The sequence below is a fragment of the Rhododendron vialii genome, chromosome 13a (genome assembly GCF_030253575.1).
Source record: "Rhododendron vialii isolate Sample 1 chromosome 13a, ASM3025357v1".
Lineage (NCBI taxonomy): Eukaryota > Viridiplantae > Streptophyta > Magnoliopsida > Ericales > Ericaceae > Rhododendron > Rhododendron vialii.
In genome coordinates this window covers 24,113,318-24,136,135 of record NC_080569.1, presented here as the reverse complement: position 1 = coordinate 24,136,135, position 22,818 = coordinate 24,113,318, and the positions used below count along the sequence as shown (strand labels likewise).

At 39.3% G+C, this 22,818-nt stretch overlaps 1 protein-coding gene across 4 annotated transcripts in view; it reads left to right on the top strand.

Annotated features, from left to right (window-relative positions):
• LOC131313100 (G-type lectin S-receptor-like serine/threonine-protein kinase RKS1) overlaps window positions 1-22,818 on the top strand; it is a 110,116-nt gene that overhangs the window by 40,292 nt on the left and 47,006 nt on the right. For 2 of the 4 annotated variants that reach the window (XM_058341208.1, XM_058341210.1), the window contains exon 1: window positions 11,071-12,535. In XM_058341208.1, coding sequence (XP_058197191.1) covers window positions 11,245-12,535 — 1,291 coding nt within the window. In that variant the 5' untranslated portion in view covers window positions 11,071-11,244. Of the gene's footprint in view, window positions 1-11,070; window positions 12,536-22,818 lie in introns of those variants that run through there. The other 2 variants (XM_058341209.1, XM_058341211.1) reach the window with 2 other exon arrangements.

Genomic DNA, 22,818 nt, shown 5'->3' with positions numbered 1-22,818 from the left:
ATGTGGTGGTGGGGGCGTGGTGGTGGTGGTGGTTGCGTCATGGTGGTAGTGGTGGTTTGGTGGCAGCGTGGTGGTGGTAATTGTGGTGGAGGTTACGGCATTGTGGTGGTGGCGGCGTGATGGTTGAGGTGGTCGTGGGGATGTGTTGGTGGCTGTGGTGGTGGTGGTGGTTGTGGTGGCGTGGTGGTGGTGATGGTGGAGGCGGCGGTAGTGGTGGTGGTTGTGTAAAGTTTAATGAAGGGACAATTTTGTCTTATTAAAAAATGAAGTGGACCTAAAACTTTAAAAAAAGTAATGGGTTGGACTAAAAATGTTTTGTTAATATGAGGTGGATTGAACATGTTACAAAATCCTATAATGGACCTTACAACAATTCTTTATTAATTCAATGCAATGGCTTTTTTTTCTTCTCGCTTAGAATTGGAGAGTAGCTATTTGCACCCCGAGAATTCACACCCGCCAAAGGTGCACCAGGGCTAAATTCACACACCCAAGAAAATTTACGGCCACAAAGACAGATATAATTGGTGGTGTAAACAGAGAGGATTTTTAATTGAATCAATCAATCATGTAAGTTTTTTTTCTTATCTTAATTCTAAATTCAATCGAATTGATTCGATCGTCATATGTGTTTAAACGTATGTATCAATGGAATTCTATAATTACACTATTTTGTTTTCTTTTGCGTTTGTCTTCTATTAGCCACTGAAAGTAAAGTAGAATTTGGGTGTGAATCCTAATTTGGGAGTGTGAAAAGTGTAGATGAGATGTGAATTATGTCATTTTTGAAGATGTGAATTCTTTATTTGTGTGTGAATTGGCTTTTTCGAATGTGTGAATTCTTCTGTTCGGTGCGAATTGTGTCTTTTTTCAAAGATGTAAAGTCTGGTGGTGTGAATAGTGCAAAAGGGTGTAAATTCTGAGAGTATAAATTCTACAAAGAGGTGTAAATTCTTGCAAAATAGTGTGAATTCTGTAAAGGGATGTAAATTCAAGGAGTGTGAATTCTTGTACAGGAGTGTGAATTTTGCAAAGAGGTGTGAATTCTCGGGAATGTGAATTCTGAGGGTGTGAATTCTCTGAGGTATGAAATCTTTAGGGGTATGAATTCTTCGGAAAGGTGTGAATTTTGCAAAGAGGTGTGAATTTTCGGGGATGTGAATTCTGAGTGGTGTGAATTCTGGGGGTTGTGAATTTTTGGAGGTGTGAATTCTTCAACTGTAAAAAGTAACAAAGATAAAATAGTAAAAGCATCTTTAAAAAGAGTCTTGACAGTACAGCATTGACAAAAAAGGGTTGACATGGAACCCCTCCTAAAAAATGGGACCAGCCTGTCATTTCCAAAAAAAAAAAAAAGGAATTTTTCAAAGTCCTTAAACGACATCATTTTTCTTACATAACTTTTCAAAGCCCGCCTAAATGAGTACCAGCCAGCCCACGTGAAAATTCAAACCACACGCCTAAATGGGTAGGTTTTTTATCTTGCCGCAAGAGTGAGATCATTTATCTCATTTTTTTTCGCGCTAAAGTTTTTTATCACGCTACAAGGGTGAAGTTGTTTTTCTTTTATCACGCCGTAAGAGCGATATCTTTTATTCTGCGCTAAAATCTACTTTTTATCTTAGCTTTGAACTTAAACTAAGATAAAAAAATTTAAGCATCACTTTTTATCACAGTTTCACTGAGAATCGTAATCTTTTTGAATCATCTTAATATGACCCGTATTTATTATTGTAATAGTGCCATCTCAAAAATAATCCAAATCGTACCTTACCATGTCCCAGCATTTAAAGACATTAGTTGATTAGTCCTCTGGTTACCAACCCATTTTTCCTTTCAAGTTCATTAATTTTCTATGGTATGATAGTTATTTGATTGTGAAAGAGGAAAACACTACCCACGTCAGTCACGTGTCCTCTTTGAAGCCACTCCAGTTTCCAACTTCTCAGGCTTATGCTCCCTTTGAACTATAAAACATTGGAAATTCCCTCCCACCTTTTCTCTTTTATCTCGCAATAGGAGCGAAATCCTTTATCTTATATTTTTCCGTCCTAAAATCTTTTATGACGCCACAAGGGTGAGGTCTTTTCTCTTTTATCTCACCACAAGAGCGAGATCTTTTATCTAATTTTTTTCTGCCCTATAATCTTTTATCACGCCGCAAGAGCGAGGTTGTTTTTCTTTTATCTTGCCACAAGAGCGAGGCCTTTTATTCCGCACTAAAATTCACTTTTTATCTCAGCTTTGAACTTAAACTGAGATAAAAAAAATTAAGCATCAATTTTTATCATACTTTCACTGAAAAACCGTAATCTTTGTAAATCTCCTTAATGTGCTCCTTATTTATTTTTGTAATAGTGCCATCCCAAAAATATTCCAAATCGTACCTTACCATGTACCAGCATTTAAAGACATTTGTTGATTAGTCATCTGGTTACCTGCCCATTTTTTCTTCCAAGTTCATTAATTTTCTCTGGTATGACAGTTATTTGATTGTGAAAGAGGAAAACACTACTCACGTCAATCACGTGTCCTCTTTGAAGCCACTCCAGTTTCCAACTTCTCAGGCTTATGCCCCCTTTGAACTATAAAACTTTGGAAATTCCCTTCCACCTTCTTTTCTTTTTTATCTCGCTACATGAGTGAGATCTTTTATCTCATTCTTTTTCCGTCCTAAATTTTTTTATCACGCCACAAGGGTGAGGTCTTTTCTTTTTTATCTCGGCACAAGAGCGAGATCTTTTATCTCATTTTTTTCTGCCCTAAAATCTTTATCACGCCACAAAGGCGAGGTTGTTTTTCTTTTATCTCGCTGCAAGAGTGAGGTGTTTTATTCCGTGCTAAAACCCACTTTTTATCTCAGCTTTGGACTTAAACTGAGATAAAAAAATTTAAGCACCACTTTTTATCACGTTTTCACTGAAAACCATGATCTCTGTGAATCTCCTTAGTATAACCTACATCTATTATTGTAGTAGTGAAAACTGGTGGGGACATGGTTCAGACAAATTCTCCCAGATTTTTATTTAATTGGCAAATTTGCTTTACCATAAATCAGTCAAATCTATAATTAATAGAATGATAACTACTTGCACTAATGTCAGCCAAGTTTGGTTTATGTACCTAGTCAAAATTTAGGGAAATAATTTTTCAAAAACACCCGGCCCCGCACTCTCATTCAAATTAATGTCTCGTAAGCACATAAACTCAAAAAAATTCCAATTAAACACTTTGGAGTTGTAAAAAAAGATAGAATTAGAGCCCATCATCAACCTCCGTCAATAATTCGACTGAATAATCTGATGTGTCTATTTTCCCCTCCGTCAAAAAGTTTGACATGTTATGTGTCAATTAGACTCCCATGTTGGCATATCCAAGTACCAAACCCAAACATAGTGGATGTTATGTTATGAAACTAGTAGAAGTAAACTTTTATTTACAGTCTCTGCATTACTTGGCTGTTAACCATGCTAGGGAAAAAAAAAAAAACGAGAACTCCACTTTGACCCCTTGTGGTTTAGATCATGTGAAGATACACCCTCTACGGTTTACAAGTGTACAATGACACCCCAGTGGTTTGTGAAGTGTGCACATAACACCCAATTTCGTCCATAATAACGTCAAGTTTGACAGGCACGCATCGATAGCCCGATATGCTCTCAGCTTCTCCCTTGATTCATCTTCTTCGTTGAATCTAACCAATCTATCCCATGTACTAAAAATTGGATCCGAACCATTGATATTGTTCAATTTGACGAGTATTATATCCATACCAAATTCAAGTAGATTGACAGTGAAAACCTCATGATCGAATCGAATTTATTATGAAGGAAATTTGCAAATTTAAATTTATCATTCATCTTAACAAGAATTGGATCACTGAGTTATTGATGTATGATCGAGTTGATTTTTTTTTTTTATAGAGATGCTCTATTATATGATTAATAAATTATGAACGGCTTGGATTCGATTTTTGTTAGATTCAAGAGACGTGTGAAATACGCCACCGTTAAAATAGAGGGAATTGGGTGTTATGTGCCACCTTCACAAACCACATAAGTGTTATTGCAAACTTTTGAACTAAGAGAGGTGTATCCGCACATGACCCAAACCACAAGGGGTCAAAGTGAACTTTACCCAATAGAAAAGTGCTAATTTTTACTTTTTCAAGAAACAAGCAACAATAGAAATTACCCACACAATAATCTATATTACAAAGGCGACTTCTAGCAAAGATTGCGGGCATCCCCACATCTTGCCGAGTGGCCTTACATGTTTTTTTTTTTGGAACGGAGGAACACCTCTACAGTCAGGCCATTAAATAGACCCAACTGCGTAATCCAAATCTCCGGGGGAGCTAGCGCGGCCACATCAGTCACGGTCCCCCACTTACTTCAAAATACTCATCTTGTACGCAGAGAATCGAACCCCAAACCTTAAAGAGTACTTCAAAAACCTAGGTATCCGCCTGAACCACTGGGGCAACAACTGCCTTACTTACAATTTAACATAGTCAAAGTTCAACGCCAATGACTAAAATCTAAACCGATAATGTGAACCAAAAATCGAAACCTCAAGACTATCTTTTAAAATTTCTGCACACTTTTAAACTTCATCCTACCATCTCATTTCATACATGGAATCATTTGTTGTTTGAGATTTGTTTCCGGTGTTACGTTAGTAGGAACTAGGAAGCTTCTTTGGCCAAGCAAAACTGGTGGCTAATAACATTTGCTTTACCTTGAACCAATCTAGGGTTTTATCTATTGCTCTGCCTGTTCCTCCATCCTAGTCAGCTCCTCGGTTTCGAAAGCCTCCAAGGTGTACATCTCATCCTAATCATCTACAAAGTCTGACACATTATACCATCGTCGCCCCTAATATAATATGTCAGGGTCATCAAAGGTAACACCGTGAGTTATGGAGCTCAGTAGGAAAATCCCTAACCCGCTAACCCATAATTATAAACAACGGGGCATAAAAGTGGTATACTAGCTCATATAAATTCAACAATTTCAAAATAGCACATACATATTCAATAGTTTCTGAATAAGCAGTTAACAATAACACATGCACATTCACTATTCAACTGGCATCAGTGTCCGTGTAATCTGAATTTCTCCTACGCAATATTTTCGTAGACCGTGTCTAATTTTTTAATATCGATTCCACTTTTCATTTTTTTCAAATCAACATTTCCAAAATCATTTTTATTTTTATTTTGAAATAAAATACACCTCCAATGAGACTACCAAGTCCGGCTCTATTGGCAATACACACACACAATGGGCTACCAAGTCCGACCATATTGCGGTCGTAAAAAAATCCATACACACAATGGGCTATCAAGTTCGGCCACACTGCGGTTTCAAAAATCCATACACACAATGGGCTACCAAGTCCGGCCATATTGCGGTCGTAAAAAAATCCATACACACAATGGGCTAACAAGTTCGGCCACACTGCGGTTTCAAAAATCCATACACACAATGGGCTACCAAGTCCGGCCACACTACGGTCGCAAAAATCCATACACATACAATGAGCTACCAAGTCCGGCCACATTGCGGTTTTAAAAAATACATACATACAGTGGGCTACCAAGTCCGGCCACACTGCGGTTTCAAAAATCCATACACACTTCGGCCACATTACGGTTTCAAAAATCCATACACACAATGGGCTACCAAGTCGGGCCACTACAGTTTCAAAAATCCATACACACACAATGGGCTATCAAGTCTGGCCACATTACGGTTTCAAAAATATTTTCTTTTTTTTAAAAACATGTCTTTTCATTAGCAACACCCTACGTGTCATGTTTCTAGACTTCCTCAATTTTTGTGTCTTGTTTTCATGCTAGGACTCCGCGGCCAAACTTTCCACATAAGAATACTATATACGGTGTCTCGTAAACATGCATTATTGATCATAATCTTGAAACTAAACTAGAATAATTAAAATAAAGAACAAAATCATCCAAGTCTATGATATTTTTCATGCTTAATCCATCGACTAGTCTATAAATTTAACAAGATATGCACATAACTCAACATCAAGACAAGTAAATTAAGACTAAAAACATGTATACATACTCATAACCTCTTTCAAATAGAATCTAAGTAACCATGCTACCAATCAAACTATTATTTCAAAAATCTGTTCTTTCTTCCTTTAAGGGAAGTTCAAAATAACATATTTTTCTTGGGTTAATAAGTCGTTAATTTCCACCAAAAATCATTTTCTAAATTTTGGTGGATTATGTTTGACATAGAAATAACCAGGAAAGTTCAAGGTCGGACAAGTTCAGTTAGAATCACTATTCCTTTCTTAGTCGACTCGAAGCCAAACTTGTTGACGAACTTTTGAAGGTGTTAGCCTCGGGTTACTCCACAGTCGTAAAAACGATCGTAAAGCATAGTGCCACAAAGATGGACACCTTTGGAGTGGAAACCACTCATTAGACTAGTAGTTTTAAGAGCTAATAATTAAGCGTACTTATTCATAATCATTCCAAAAAAATTAAGGTAACCATGCTACCAATCAAACTATTTTAAGTACTTTCACTTAGCATGCATTTTTATAAACACAATAAAATATAATTAAATTTTACTGGGGGAAAGTAAGTAGAAATATTCTGCCATATATAACTAATATTTTTACTAGCGAAAATTAGTAGAGATATTTTTCTTAGTCATATTTTATTTTAAAACATAAGTTTTCTAGCTATTCTTTCACACATTTCAAACATAAAAAGTAACATACAAATTTTTTATATTTAGAGATAGTGAGTACGGAAAATCTACCGTTCTTCTTGGCAGATGGTATGACTACGGAAAAGAAAGTACGTCGGCTTACGGAAGGTGAATGTGGCTATCGAACGAAGTGATTTCTTACGGTAAGCTTATGGTAGCTTCGAAAGAGGAAAAAAAAAGACTTTCTTTTTTTCTCGAAACTAAATCTAGACTAAACTACTAAATTTTTTGGATCGAGAGGGTGGTCGGGTGGTTGTTTGGTGGCGGCTTTGGTTGAGTTTCTTGAAGAACTCAAGAATAAGGGAAGAACTCTAAGAACTACTTCAAGAACACGAAAATTTTCTAGAGAGAAGTTGGAGGAATTGAAAGTGTGAGTTCAAGGCAAGAGTGGGGTGCTATTTATAGCAAACATTGAGCTCCCCCTCCCTCTCTCCTAGCCTCGCTCTCTCTCATTTATTTTGCTCTATTGTTTTGTCAAATCTTGGCTTTAAACATGCCATAGCCTTTCCTTACTTGTCATTTTTATTTTAGGTCAAAATCTAGGTTATTATGAAGGGTTTTGGTCTTGTCTTGTTTAGGAGGGTTTGCTTGCAAGAAAGAAGAAAATAAATGGTTAGGGTTATGTTTAAAGTAGCATAAAATGGTTTACTTGTCTTACACTCAAATGTGTAAGACAATGATCACCCCCCTCTCTCTTTTAGCCGAAAATTCCCTTTCTTTTTTTTTTCTTTTAGTCTAAGTCTAGGTTTGCATGCATGAACACCTACGAAAATCTAGGAAAGTTATTTTGAAGAGTAATTAGGTTCAAGTCTATTATTTCAAGGCTTGCATGCATGAACACCTACAAAAATCTAGGAAAGTTATTCTTGAAGAGTAATTAGGTTTAAGTCTTGCACACAAGGTAAGAATCATGGCATTCTAAGGTAGCCTTTAAGTTACTTTCTAGGTTCTTATTACCCTAATTGGTTAGTCTTACACACAAAGTAAAAATGATGGCTATAATACTTATTAACTTTAAACATGAAAGCTAGGAAATCATGGCTAAGGTTGCTTGAAGGCTTAGGTTAGCTTAGTTGGTCAAGTAAGATAAAAGTTGGAAGGCTTTTAGGCTTTTGAAAATGACTTGTCAATACAAAAAAAATGAATAAGGCTTCAAATTAGCCTTTCTAAGAAATTTTAGGGTTATATATGTACATTCATGCCAAGGTTACATGTAGAAAGGAAAAAGGAAGTGATGATGGCTTACATTGAAGAGACCATTCAATGAAAAATATGATTAAAGATTTTCAAAATGTGTGAAATAGCCTTTTAATGTATGAAGGTGCCGTCACTACCATTCGATTACCAGTAGGGGAAACGAGTGAATTCCCAATCACTGTAGGATTGCATCAAGGGTCAGCCTTGAGCCTGTACCTTTTTGCATTAGTTATGGATAAACTGACTACACAATTTCAGGACGATATCCCATGGTGTATGATGTTTGCAGATGACATTGTCCTCGTCGATGAAACCGCTAGAGGTGTTAATATGAAACTAGAAATTTGGAGGGAAGTATTAGAGTCAAAGGGTTTTCGAATAAGTAGGAGTAAAACTGAGTATATGGTATATATGCAAGTTTAATGGTACAAGCAGTGCGCACGAAGAAATAGTGATGATCCTAGACTAGGTGATACCTAAGAGTGATCATTTTAGATACTTATGATCAATCATTAGTAGAGATGGAGAGATTGCCGATGATGTGACCCATAGGATTCAAGTGGGGTGGCTCAAGTGGAGGAGCGCTACTGGTGTACTGTGTGACAAGAGAGTACCCATAAAATTGAAGGAAAAATTCCATGGAACTGCCATTAGACCAGCGATGCTTTACGGGACAGAATGTTGGCCTATTGAAGCAATAGCTGAATAAGATGAGTGTAGCAGAAATAATAATGTCGAGGTGGATGTGTGGTAAGACTAGAAGAGACAGGATTAGAAATGAAACGGTTCGTGAGATGGTAGGTGTAGCACCCATAAAAGAGAAGTTGAGGGAAAATAGGCTAAGATGGTTTGGACATGTCTACCGTAGATCAGGAGACGCAGTAGTTAAGAGAGCAGATAGGATAGTTTTTGGTAGCAATGCTACGGGGAGGGATAGACCTAAATTGACATTAGATGCTGTGGTACGCAACGATATGAGTATAGTAGGTTTGTGTGAACAAATGGCTCTTGACAGAGTTCAATGGAGGAAAAGGATTCATGTAGCCGACCCCAAGTGATTGGGACTTAAGGCTTGGTTTGGTTTGGTTTGGTTAGAATCCAATTGGTTAGGCTAACTAATTGGTTGGAATCAAATTATCTTAGGAAAGGAAGGATTCCTAGCCGAGAAGATGAATTTATGAATTAATTCTAGACACCAATAAATATGCAAGGGTATAAATAAGTCCCTTTTCTTTGAAAGCATAAATAAGTCCCTTTGACCTTAGGAAATGACTAGTTAATTTTATATGAAGAAAACTTAATTTATAAGTCTAGAATTTAGTTATGAGGGATATTAGAAATTAAAAAGGAGGGATTATTAGAAATTAAAAATGAATTTTAAAAGCAATCCAAGTAATTAAAAAGGATTTAATGAAATTTTTATTTACCAAAAATCAGAGTTATTATAATAAAGACGGATGAAAAGAAAAGAAATTTACCAAGCAAAACCAAAAGTTAACTAAAAGAACTTATAAAATAAAAAAAAATCCCCCCAGAAATTTGGGATGTTACAAATCTTTAGTAGAATCCTACCTCTTTCTATCAATATTCTGTTCTTTCTTGATCAAATACTACTAGCAAACACTTTGCCTCTCCCCACCACACATTGTTGTGGGGTCTTTACAATTATCTCGAGCCCCACAGAAATGTATGATTGATGAGAGGCTTGGGCAGTAGCGGAGGTAACTAGTGGGGGGAATGGAACGTGCCACCCCCGTTTCAAAAAAAAAAATTTTTATAGTGTTGACCTTAAAATTAAAATTGTGAAATTGGTTGAGGCGTGTACCATGCCTTATGGACTCTCTCGCGCGAGTTTGATTTTCCCCGGCGGCAATTATTTTCCCTTTTTCAACACACTATGCTAGAAATGGTTATTTTTTCACAAATGTCTTTCGGACAAATATTTAGGTTGTCACAAAAATTGTCACTCATTATCTATGGCTCCAAACTGGCTTAGTTTTTACCGTCGTCGCTCCCCAAAGTATTAACGATAAGCAGTGGCGGAGTCAAAAATTTAACACAGATGGGGTACCTTTTTATCACAAACTAAAAAAAAACTTCACCATAAAGTATAATTAAAAAAGTACTAACCACAAAAATTCACCTCCTCCATGAGGCATAAAAGCTGTAGCATAATATTCCAAAAGTTTCTAAACATTAGTATAAAAGTCTAAATATTCGTCGCTAAAATGTTTTACAATTGACCCCGACGAGTTTTCATCTTTTGAAAGTTCTGCATGATTGCTCTGCTACTAATCCCATAAAAAACATCTCACCCAATGTATACCACCAAGCCATTGTTCAACCATTCATTCGGTTCCGCAATTGATTTTTCACAATATTCTTTGATGAAATAGTTAGGATGGATTTTGAGTTTACCAATTATATGAATGGTATTCTTGTAGTTAACCAAAAGGGGCCCAGTAGTAGCCTTAAAGAAAATCAATTTGAGTAGCATTAGCTGGCGTTCCAGTTTTGCCCCTTAAAAAATAAGTACTTATTTGCAATTTTCAAATTTAAAAATAATAGGTATGTTGAAATTAAAAAAAAATGCAATATAGATCTTGATTGATAGATTTCAATGAGATCTATCAAACCCTTCAAAAAAATTGAAAAATTATTTTCATTAGCTCATTGATTGCCAAACTGCAGCATAGGAAACCTAGTGAGGTTGTAGGGATATTGCATTCAAAAAAGTTTTCTTTATTTAGTAGTTAATTTATTACTCTCATTTCTCTATCTATCTATCTCCGTTTATTACTCAAAAAATCATCCCTCAAAACTCAAACCAAACCAGTCTATTATGTCCACCTTATACGCAGCATACTCATATACCACCTGAAATTTCTTCCTTTTTGAAACTCAGCATCTAAGTCCCGTTCGGCTAAGGGATATAAGTGTTTATTTGAATACTTATTTTTTGAATAAAAAATGATGTATTATGAAAAAATAATTTGTCTCGTAAAACAGAAAATAAATACTTAAAAAATAATGATATTACCAAAATGGAGCTAAAATAACTCAATCTCAAAACAGTAATCCAACACAAACGGGCCCAAGCAGATAAAAGCAGTACAATCCATTGGCCAATCATGCTCTCAGGTAGTTAATGTATTCAACAACTCTGCCCTATATATATCATTTCTACCTCACCAAAACCCAAAACAAAAGCAGAGGAAGGAGCTCACGAGTGTCTCCCTTCTTCCTCAAAAAGAACAACAGAAGAGAAAAACAAATCACCTAAACCAGACCCATGTCTCATGATACTAAGATCCTCTGTTCCATTTTCCTACTCCTCCTTCAATACCAATTCCAATTTTGCACCCCCACTGACACCATAAACAACACCCAGTCCCTGAAAGATGGTGACTTGCTCATCTCCAGCAATCAAACCTTTGCCCTGGGGTTCTTTACCCCCGGAAAATCGACAAACTGGTACCTCGGAATGTGGTACCACAAGGTTTCCGAGCAGACCGTTGTCTGGGTCGCCAACAGGGGCGACCCAATCAACGACACATCCGGTTCCCTCTCATTTGACGTCACGGGAAACCTGGTCGTAACCGGTCCAGACCGGAGCAATCCGATCTGGTCCACAAATGTTTCAGATCCGACGCTGGCAAAAAACTCCTCGGCTCAGCTACTGGATTCAGGAAATTTGGTGGTGCTTGATAGCAATGGGGTAGTTGTGTGGCAGAGCTTTGATTATCCTACGAATACTTTGCTTCCCAACTTTAGATTCGGTGTGAACCGGAAAACCGGTCTGAACCGGTTCGTGACATCTTGGAAGTCGGGCGATGACCCGGAACCCGGGGAGTACTCTTTGAAAATGGACCTTAACGGGGCTCCTCAACCGTTTCTGTACAAGGGTTCGGAGCTGGTTTGGCGGGTGGGTTCGTGGATAGGGCGCGAGTGGAGCGGTGTACCCGAGATGAAAATGGACTACTTCAACCACAGCTACGTCGAAAATCAGGACGAGGTAAGTATGACTTACTCTATTCTTGACCCCTCGATTTCCGTGAGAATGGTGCTCAACGAATTCGGGACGCTTCAGAGGTTGACGTGGAACGATAATGAGCATAGATGGGTTGAGATTTACACAGGTCCGAAAAAACCCTGCGACTCCTACAACTACTGCGGCACAAACGGTTACTGTGACCCGTCCAACTTAGTCAAGGGCCAGTTCGAATGCACATGCCTGCCCGGGTTCGAGCCCAAGTCGGCACACGACTGGTATCTGAGGGACGGGTCGGGCGGGTGCGTGAGGAAGCGGGGCTGGCACGTGTGTGGGGGCGGCGGGGGCTTCGAGAAGGTGCCATTTGCGAAGGTGCCGAACCCGTGGACGGCACATGTGGATAGGGGTGTGAAGGGGCTAAAAGAGTGTGAGTCGGAGTGCTTGAGGAATTGCTCGTGCAATGCGTATGCGAGTGCGGATGTTTCTCGCGGGGACAGTGGATGCGTGACGTGGCACGGGGATTTAATGGACTCCAGAGTGTTTACAAGTGGGGGCCAGGATTTATATATTCGGGTTGATGCTGTTGAACTAGGTATGCAATCAATTTTTGCTACTATATTTATTTTCGTGTCAAATTTGTCGGATATATACTGTTTTATTTTGATAGATTTTCAATAATAGGTCGTTTTTAACGAATAAGATATTACTATGTAATTCAAGATTTCAATCGGTTCCCGTCATCTCTATTATAAAACAGAAGGGTGTGGGGACAAGTTATTGGAACAACTTAGATTCATTTGATCCAAAGGCTGTAGTGCATCCTTCTACTTCTTGGTTAAGTGCCCATAGTTTTCATCTAAATCACACAATTGCCATCCCCTTCCAACCGGAAATGCATAGTGCCGTAGGCACGGGTTAGCACTAATCTTATATATAAGATAAAATAGTATGGAAAGATTTCCTATCCATTCCCATGTTGTAATAAAATAGAAATGGCCACCTTAATCGAATACGTTTGGGGTGGTAAAGATAACAAGTAGAATAGGATTAAATTTCCCAAGAAACACATAATTTTTTTAATGCGGATTTTAGTTCAGTAAATTGAAAATTCTATCCATTTTTAGAGTCTTATAACATGTTCACTATATGAAGTTAATGTGGCCAGAATTCACATCAGCATTATGCCGTGTATACAGGATAGAAAAATTACTCCAAACATGAGACAAAGATGGATACGCGGGATATTCTTCGGCTAGCGAAACAAGATTCATACGCTTTGGAAAAAGAAGAAACAAGAAGGAAAATGAAAACAATAGTGTAACGCCCCGATTTTTCGGACGCGTTATTTAAATTTTTTTAAATGATTTAATGATTTCCAAAGGATTCTTTTAATAAATACCAGAAATAAATATTGAAAGTTTTTAATTATAAAAGCTTAAGTTGATATCCCTAATTATTACAAACCGGTAATAAACAAAGTTTGATAATTTGTGCAAACACATCTTGGAATTGAATGTACAATACTTAAAATACTAAGAGCTTCTTCTAGTAATAGTTAGTCAATGGCTCGACAAACTTCCCTTTCTGGGCCGGGAGGTCTTCGGTGACGTACGGCTCCTCCAGCTGGATGTATTGCTCCTCCTTGGTACCTAGCATTTTTTAAACGCCATGAGTCGAAACTCAGAAGATAAAACCCTTACCCTATTAACCCCTTACTTTACAAATAGCAGATAATAATAATCGAAGAACAGAAACATAACACGTCATCCTTTTCTTACAATCCATTCTCTTACATGAATCTACGATCTTTTCCACAAGATCGATCCTCCCCCCAATCACTAACTATGGCTGTGTTATGGGACAATCTCCCCTTGCTTGTCCTACACTCAGGGTCCTAAATGAATATATTCATTTAAGGCCATAACAAGGGCACGATTTACCCTTTGGAATTTCTCACGGCATATCATCAGTTAGGATTACCACAATTATTGAAACTAGGCCCTTGTTCTCACCCATTTCAACAATTCAGTCCCCGTTAACACCTATTGACACAAGGTTGGGCCCCTATTCGCACCCACCTTAACACAAGACGGGGTCCCTGTTTGCACCCATCTTAACACGAGACTGGGCCCTGTTTGCACCCATCTCCAAACCTTAACTCAATAACTTAATTTCCAATTCATCCATTATCTAGCATCAACTAAATGAATACTAATATTCACCAACCCAGTTATCCTAATCCCGATTTATCAAACATGCATAACCGAAACTTTAAAGTTGATACAATGTATGAAAAACAGTAACTCAATCATACAATGGTGTCCAAGCATCAATTCAACTCATAACGTGGTAAAAAAGAATACTCTGACATTATTTATCAATAACTTTAATTTATCACATGATGTATTTCAAAAAGAGATAACAAGTACTCCATATCAATTAATAAAATACAAGTAAGTAAAATAGTTAATATTTTATGATTGAGCCGATGCCTTTAAACTTCTTTTAATGAACAAGTATTTTTTATTAATACTAAAGAGGTTGGTTTAGTCATTATCCAAATTAAAGATAATATCGTCATTTACTAATTTAATACATTTATGAATAACATGGTTACAATCGTAAGTAATATTTATTTTACTATAGAGTACTATTTGTTTATTAGAATAATTATTATTTCTATAAGCCGAGGGACTAGTTAACATGTATATTGGCAATTAAATTAACACTTAACCTGTGAATAATGCATAGTCAAGCATTAAAATTAACTCGCACAATGATAGTGTTATATGATAAATAGTTCGATATCAATAAAATAATGGTCGGGGGTCAAAACGGTTCATAAAACTATGCCCAGGGTTTTCCGGAACACTTCCAAAGTTGCAGAAAATAAAAATGTCAGGTTCAAGGTTGATGCCACAAGGTCTAAGGTTGATACCACAAGGTATAAGGTTGATGCAGCAAATTTAGTGTTGATGCCTCAAGGTTTAGTGTTGATACCGCAATGTCTAGTGTTGATGCCGCAAGGTCATAATGTAGTAAAATTTTGCTGCCGTGTGTTACGGTATTGCGGCCGTAAGGTTGCGACTGGTTCGTAACAGATTTTCTATCTCTTTGTTTTGATGCATGGGACCTCCTAGGGATCAATTATAAGGTTCAAAACACTTAAATATATTTAGGAGAAATTAGTTTAAGGGTTTATCTACCTTAGTTTCGGTTGTACGAGCTCGAAACGTAAACGAAGCGTTTTTGGTTCGTCGGAGAAGACGACTGGAACGGGGGCCGTTAGGGCTGTCTCCTTGGGACTTGTTGATGGTTTTGGGATGCCTGAGGATGTTATTGAAGTTTGGAACCTCAAATTGAAGTGTAGCACGTCGTTATGATTGAAACCCACTTTGTTTCTCTCTCTAGACCTCCTAGCCGAAAACCTTGACCTTTCTCTCTCCTTCCTTCTTCTCCACTGTTTTCCGAGATGGTGGTGATGCTAGGTGTGTGTTGAGAGGAAGAGGGGAGGGTTATTTATAGGGTGGAAGCTTGGGTGGTGCCCAAGCAAAGGAGGAGAGAGAGAGATACGGGAGAGATGAGAGAGAGACTGTGAGAGAGAGGGAGGGACAGCTGGATGGTGAGGTGGTGGTGGTGAGAAAGTCAACAAAGGTGGGGTGGTGAGGTGGTGGTGTGGCTTGGAGGCCAAGCATGGGGGAGAGAGAGAGAACCGGGAGAGAGAGAGGGTACGGCTGGGAGAGGCAGAGAGAGGGTGAGAAGTTTGAAAAAAATGGGTGGGTTGATGTGGATGGGTGTGAGGCGTGTGTATATATATTATAAATATAGATAATATCTTTTAACAAAAATATCAATAATAAAATTATTAGGTTTAAATGATTCAAAATTATCATAATTTTATTCTCGATATGACGTATTAATAGTTGAATTTAAATAAGCTAATAAAATTTGGTATGAAAGTCTATATTTTTATTCGAAAAAAAAATGGTCCGAAATTCAGGTCGTTACAAATAGCTAGCAATGAAGTAGACCTAATGCATGTGTTAGTTGGTGATTCGTAGTTATGGCTGTGTGTTTACTTGGTTTTTGTGCTTCTCGAGCTATTATATATCTGTGGGCACACACCCCTAAAATCTGTGTTTGTCGGGTGCGCACTTTTTTGAAAGCGCGGTGAAACGCTCAAATCAGAGTCGCCACTTAGGTTTTTGTGGTATGCCACCTAAGAAATCAAACTTGAAACGATTGCTACGTTGTTTTGATTAGAAAATGTTTGGACTGGTCCGTCGTCACTTTGATATTTGAGGTTCGGGAGCCAAGTTACAAGAGGAGAAAGGTTTTAAGGCACCACTCTCGCCCAATCCAGAGATCGATCTCTACTCGGGCATTTATAAAATATTTGGATTCTCTCTCATTAATCACTTTTTAGCCACTTAGGACGGGGAACAGTTTAAGCAAATTTAAAGCCGTATCATGTATGCAAGATGTGATAAAACGGCATGCTCGCTTATTGAAACAATTAGTATATGATGAAAACAGACTCTTGTGGGAGTTTTAAATAGACTAGAAGACATTGTTCTAGAGTGTCGTGCGTAGAAAGAAACCAGTATGCACTGATCAAACCACTGCATGCTTGTTTCAACCTGCGTATGCCACACTAGAACTCACGTACGCCAGTAAGCCTAAACCCACAGCTCTTATTTTCAACCCTCTGGGCTCTGAAGATGACTAATGCACACCCAGGACAAACCAAACAGTTTTATAGACAATTTATATACAGTTATAAACTGTACAAATAGGCTACGAAGCCACACAAAAAAAACAAAACAAAACAAAACGCCCGTAAATAGTGTGGGTACAAAAATAGAGGCCAAAGCCTAGTTACCATGCAATGGCCAACCACTAGGCAAGGTTGGACTGGCGTACGCGGGTAAACCACTGCGGTACACTAGTTTTAGCCATTTGACCAATGCTTGGCTTCGCATTTTCTTGGTTCTGAGACATGTTCAGAAAGACCCAAGAGGTATTCCATAGCAGCTGGTATGAATATTGAAAACAAAAACTATTAGTTCTAACTAAAGAAAGGAGTAAACTGGTTAACATGCTTCACAGTGACAAATATTGAAATAAGTACATAAAACAACTAGACAACGATCCCCACACCAGTTCTGCAAGTGCTGCCAAGACTAACGTGTGCATGCTTGTTACTGGCGTGCGCCGGTTCTAGCTACAGACAGTTTTGAAACCTTGCCAACTTTAGGGTCAGGATTGGTATTCATTACCAAGCTTAACCCTGCCAGCCCCCCTCAGGGATTAGAATAGAGAGTTTTACAAAGGTGGTATACCTTTGATTTTTGGAGCTTGGAAGGAGTTTGAGCTTTGAACTTGTGGGTTGGATGATGGATAATGTATATGGCTTCTGCATGCTGAATAAAGCAAGTTTGACCTAAGGGTCATCATCGGGCCGGGCCGGGCCGCCAATGTGCTACCCATGCCCGCCCACGGGCCGGGCCGATCGTGGCTTTTTCTTTTTTGCGGGCCGGGCGGGCTGGGCTACCTACCATAAATTGAAGCCCAAGCCCGGCCCGCGAGCTAGCCCAATTGACGAGCTAGCGGGCCAAAAACCGGGCAAGCTTAAATTTCCTTGGGAAAGGGAAAAAAGAAAGGATTTTGTTGGATTTGGGGCTAATGGGCGGGCCCGTGGGCGGGCTTTTGGACAGGTACCATGGGCGGGCTACTGGGTGGGCTCACGGGCCGAGCCTACGGGCGGGCCGAGTAAAAATTTATAGGCCCAAGCCCGCCCATTACAAACTATGGGCCGGGCCGGCCCGCCCGTTTCACGGGCTCGGGCCGGGTAAAAGCCCGATGGGCCAGGCAGGCTTAGGGCGGGCCGCGGGCCTTCGGGCCAAATGATGACCCTTAGTTTGACCTACGTACTCAGGTCCAAACTGCCTTGCCCTATCAATGATCAAAGCTGGCCGATGACTAACACATGACAAATGGACCGGCGCACGCTGGTTTTGAACCGACGTATGCAGGCAGGGTTCTGACTTTTTGATATTGGCTAGGTTAGGTTCAAAAGGATTCAATCATTCAATGCTCACACATGCTATCATTGTAACGCCCCAATTTTTCGGAGACGTTAATTAAATCCTTTTTAATTGATTTAATAATTCATAAAACTGATATATAAGAAATGAAATTTTATTAAACAGAGTTTAGCAGCAGAAACCTCAAATACCCAATTCAAACCTACTTAATTGTCTTACAAACTAACAAAATGAAATAGAGTTGGACAAATGTGATAACACGTATGGAAATTTAATTAAAAGTACATCAAATTAACAGAGCTTCTATGGATATGGCCTCCAAGGCTCAACAAACTCCCCTTCCTCAGCTGGGAGGTCCTCACTCTGGTACGGATCGTCTTGCAACGGATTCTGCCCTTCGATATCTTGATTACTTAGCATGAAACGCCAGCCCAACGACACTATAATGAGTTTTGAAACTCAATAGATAATCTCAACCCTACTAACCCCTTACCTTACAATTAGCAAATCAACAACATAATAATTCATAATACACATAAGGTACAGATTAACAGCACATCGTCTTTTTCTTTACTATCCATCATCTTACATGAATTCTAAGGATCCTTTCCGCAAGGTCCTTTCCTCCCACATCCATCAACTTTAACCGTCCTATAGAATAACTCTCCCTTTATTTGTCATGCACCAGGGTTCTAAGCGAATACTAAATTATGTACTCAGTTTGGAGTCGCCTACAACCATAATAAAGGAATAGCTCACCATGACAACTCAGTTTTAGGGGTCGCACTATCTCATTGCCAGGATCCTTTACCGTCTCCCAACTTTACACACTGGGTACTTTACTGTACCCCTAACCTACACATTGGGTACTGTACCGTATTCAGGGATCCTTTACCGTTTCCCAAAATACTGTACCTGAAGTCCTTTACCGTCCTTCACATACACACATACTGGGTTCTATACCGCATTTAGGATCCCTTACCGTATCCCAAATCCTGTACCTAGAGTCCTTTACCGTCCTTGCTTCGTTGCAACCTAACCTCTTAGAAAGGTTTACACCCCAAGCGTAAGGCTAAGTCGTTGAAAGCATAATAACCAGTAAGACCGGAATTGTTCCCACAGAGAAATCTTCTTAAGCGAATTCGGATTAGATGTTGCGTAGATGTAAACACCCCAATTTGGGCTTCCAGATTAGTTTACTTACGGTATTTCATTCCCCGATGATGAATTGGATCAAGAACATCCCGGGAATGATAAGTGTTTGAGCTTTGAGTGTTTGCAAAATCCTTGAACCTAACCTAATCCTAAGCCACTTCAAAAGCCAAAAACCCTATTGATGCGCACTGATTTGAAGCCTGCGCGCGTAGATCAACTTGACAGGTATTGGTCAATGGTCAAAGCTTGACCGTTGACCAACGCGTGAGTAAGTGGTACACGCGCACGCTGCTCCCACACCCACGCGCGCGGTCAAACTGCCAGGTGTAGTCAACTGTCAAAGCTTGACCATCGACCATCGCGCGCCAGAGCGCAACCCTCGCATGCCGGAACGACTCCCTCGCGCGCCGGAGCGCAATGCCTATTCCCACCAACTTTTCTTGAGGTGGAAACTTGGCCACTAATGCAATCTCAACCAGCCTCGTGGACTGGCTGAATTCCTCTCTTTGCAGCCTATATCTACCTCCCTCTTTCCCTATAAATACCCCCATGATTCATCCATTTGAAAGGTCAAGTTTTTCAAAAGGTTAACAATTTTCAAAAGGGTTCACTTTGTATTCTTTTAAAGCAAATTAAAGAGATAGAAAGGCACAAAAGAACATAGCTTTTTCTTCCACTTTCGTCACTCAAACATCCAACCACTCAATCAAGCCACAAACCTCAAAGCTCAATATCATCTATTCAAACTCAATCTAGGTATAGCAAACCTATTATTTTCCTGTTCTGATCCCTGAGGGGGCCTGACAGGGCCAAGGCTGGTAATCAATACCAATTCTGGTCCTAAAGCTGGCAGGGTTTCAAAAACTGTTGTGGTAGGAACCAGCGCACGACGATCCTAATCTCACACGCGACACTCCGTGGCCGCGCTCACAGGACCGCGTGGGGATTGGTTTCCTACTATTTTATGTCTTTTTGTTTATATAGATCACTCTGCAAGCATGATAAAAACTAGTTTACTGCTTTCCTTAGATCAAACTGCTAATTTGTAGTTAATTTGCATTTTCTGTTGTTATGGGTACCCCTAGGATCATTCTGGACCTGTCCCAGAAACCAGAAATATGTAAACCAAACACTGGTTAACGGTTCAGACAAGCGCGCACCAGGGCGCGACACTCATGCGCTAGAGCGCCACACTCGGGCGCCAGTCTGCCTCTGACCAGTGGCTAGCCTTGCACGGGTAGCTTGGCTTTAGGCCATTATTTTGTCCCCACACTGTTTATGGGGTATTTTTTTAATTTGTAGGGTTGTTTAGTCTTTAAACTGTACATTATAAGTGTCTATATTTACTTGGTTTGCCCTGGGTGAGCACTGGTCCTTCTAGAGCTCAGAAGGGGATAAAACTCAACCAGTTGGTAGGATATCAACCAGCGCGTAATTGTATGGGTTTGTCGCGCGATGGTGGGCTTGCATTCACGAAGATCCATGCATGCAAGTTGGCCACTGCTTGTGTCAAATTCATACAAAGACACTGTTTTGATATTTTATCACAATGTTGGATTTTATACCATTTATTTCTCACCATTTCATCCATTCATGCTATTACAAATCACATCCTGCAAAATGTTACAGTTTAAATCCCCGATTAACTATTTACCCGCCCTAATTGGCTAAAGAATTGATTAATCAAATAGAATCACAAACGTTTTCGCAAATGCCTAAGTAGAGACCGATTTCCGGATTGGGTGAGAGGGGTGCCTTAAACCTGGCTCCCGAACCCAGATATGGTTATGACGGACTGGTGTCTTCACTTTTTTCAAAAATCAAACAACGCAGCGAGCGTTTCAAGTTCAGTTCCTTGGGTGTCGGACCTTCAAACCCAAGTGGCGACTCTGAATTCAGCGCTCTTTTGCCAAAAGTGTGCTCATCGATCCATCCTTTTTCCGGGCATGCTGCCCACAGTAGAGAGTTGTAGCGTTCAAGCGGCCAACTTTGGTATTCGATTTGAATAACGAAATTTAAACTTGGAATTAAACTAGATTAGAAACGGTTAAGTCAAAGGGATTGATTTACCCACGACTTAGCCATCAAACGGTTTTTTCATCTAACTCAAGAGTGGACCGAAATCGTCCGGATTCCACTAGAAGAATTAAAAGCTGAAGACTACTTATAACTTAACTCATGGCTCTGATTCAAATTAAACTCATTTGACGCAGGTGAGAGACGAAAAAGGATCGTTCGCACGCGTAGGATTATCAAGCTCGTAGCACAAGGCGATAAACTTCATTGATCAAAGAAGCCACCAACCCCATGATCAAAACTAGACATCGTAGGTTTAATTCATTCAAAAGCTTGAAATTAAGCTAAAGTTTAAAAGAAACCATTTAAATAACTATATCATAGAGTGAACCCCATGACCAAACCTATATACTACTCACTCATAGCAAAAAGACTAGAAAAAGAGCTAAGCATAGAAATCATGATTCACCGATGAAAACGTAAATGAACTTGATTTTATAGAAGATCCAAACCACACGATGAACTTTAATACTCGAGAAATTAACGTAACACAATTGCTTGCTAGTGTTCTTAAAGAAAACAAGTGAGAAAAGCTTGAAAACTTACCAATGGAGTTCTAAGAATTCAAAAGACCTAAAGTGTGAAACATTACATATATGGCTATAAATGGCCTAAAGGCCTATTTACATGCCTTACAAATCAGCCAAACATTGGACCAAAAGGCCCCCAAAATATCCCAAAAACATGCCTAAAATAGAAACTTTCCATAAATGAAAGTTTGAACAATTCAGCAAAAAGGTGCTGGCCGAAAGGCATTGGTACCGGTACCTCAAAAATGAGGTATTGGTACCAATCAACCTATCTACCACTGGATCAACATGGTACCGGTACCATGTTTTTGAGGTATTGATACCTCTGTGCAAAAACTGCAGAACAAGTTCAGCTAGGCACTTCAGGCCCTATGGTGACCCGACAGCTCTTCGGTACTTCAATACTTAATCAACGGGACTTAACGAAAGTATACCATGAGGCCTTGGTTCCACGGATGACTTCTGGAGGGCCATCCTCGAAGCATTCGCCTCGCTTGATACACTTAGGAACGATTCTCGCCAACTTGACCACCAAACGTCCTACAAGGCTTCTTAAAGTGCTAAAAGGTTCCGGTGACGATGAAACATGTGCCGTCGGGCACTTGGACACTTAGTTGCACCCCGATACACTCTTTGGCATTCAAAATCGCCTTATTAGCACGTTTTACCTGAAACACTCACAAAAATACCTTACGTGCATTATCGAATAAAAACAGCGAATTTAATACATAAAAGCTACAAGTTAGAGGATTTAAGCCCTAAGATCGTACAATCTTGGGTGCTAATCACACCCCCCACCTTGAACCTTGCTAGTCCCTAGCAAACATAATATAAACTTAACAATTTAAGAAATTTAACAATCCTTCTGATAACACAACTGAGGAACATGCTCACACCGTATCCAAACTAGCAAGAGTTCAAAAATCACAGTTCATCTATACCACAACTCGCAGCTAGATACAAACGAATAACTAAGTACTAAGCATGCTCTAAACAAGTAACCAAAAGGCTTGTTTTTACATCCAAAGAGAGGATACGCCATTATCGCAAACAAAAGGACCCGCTAG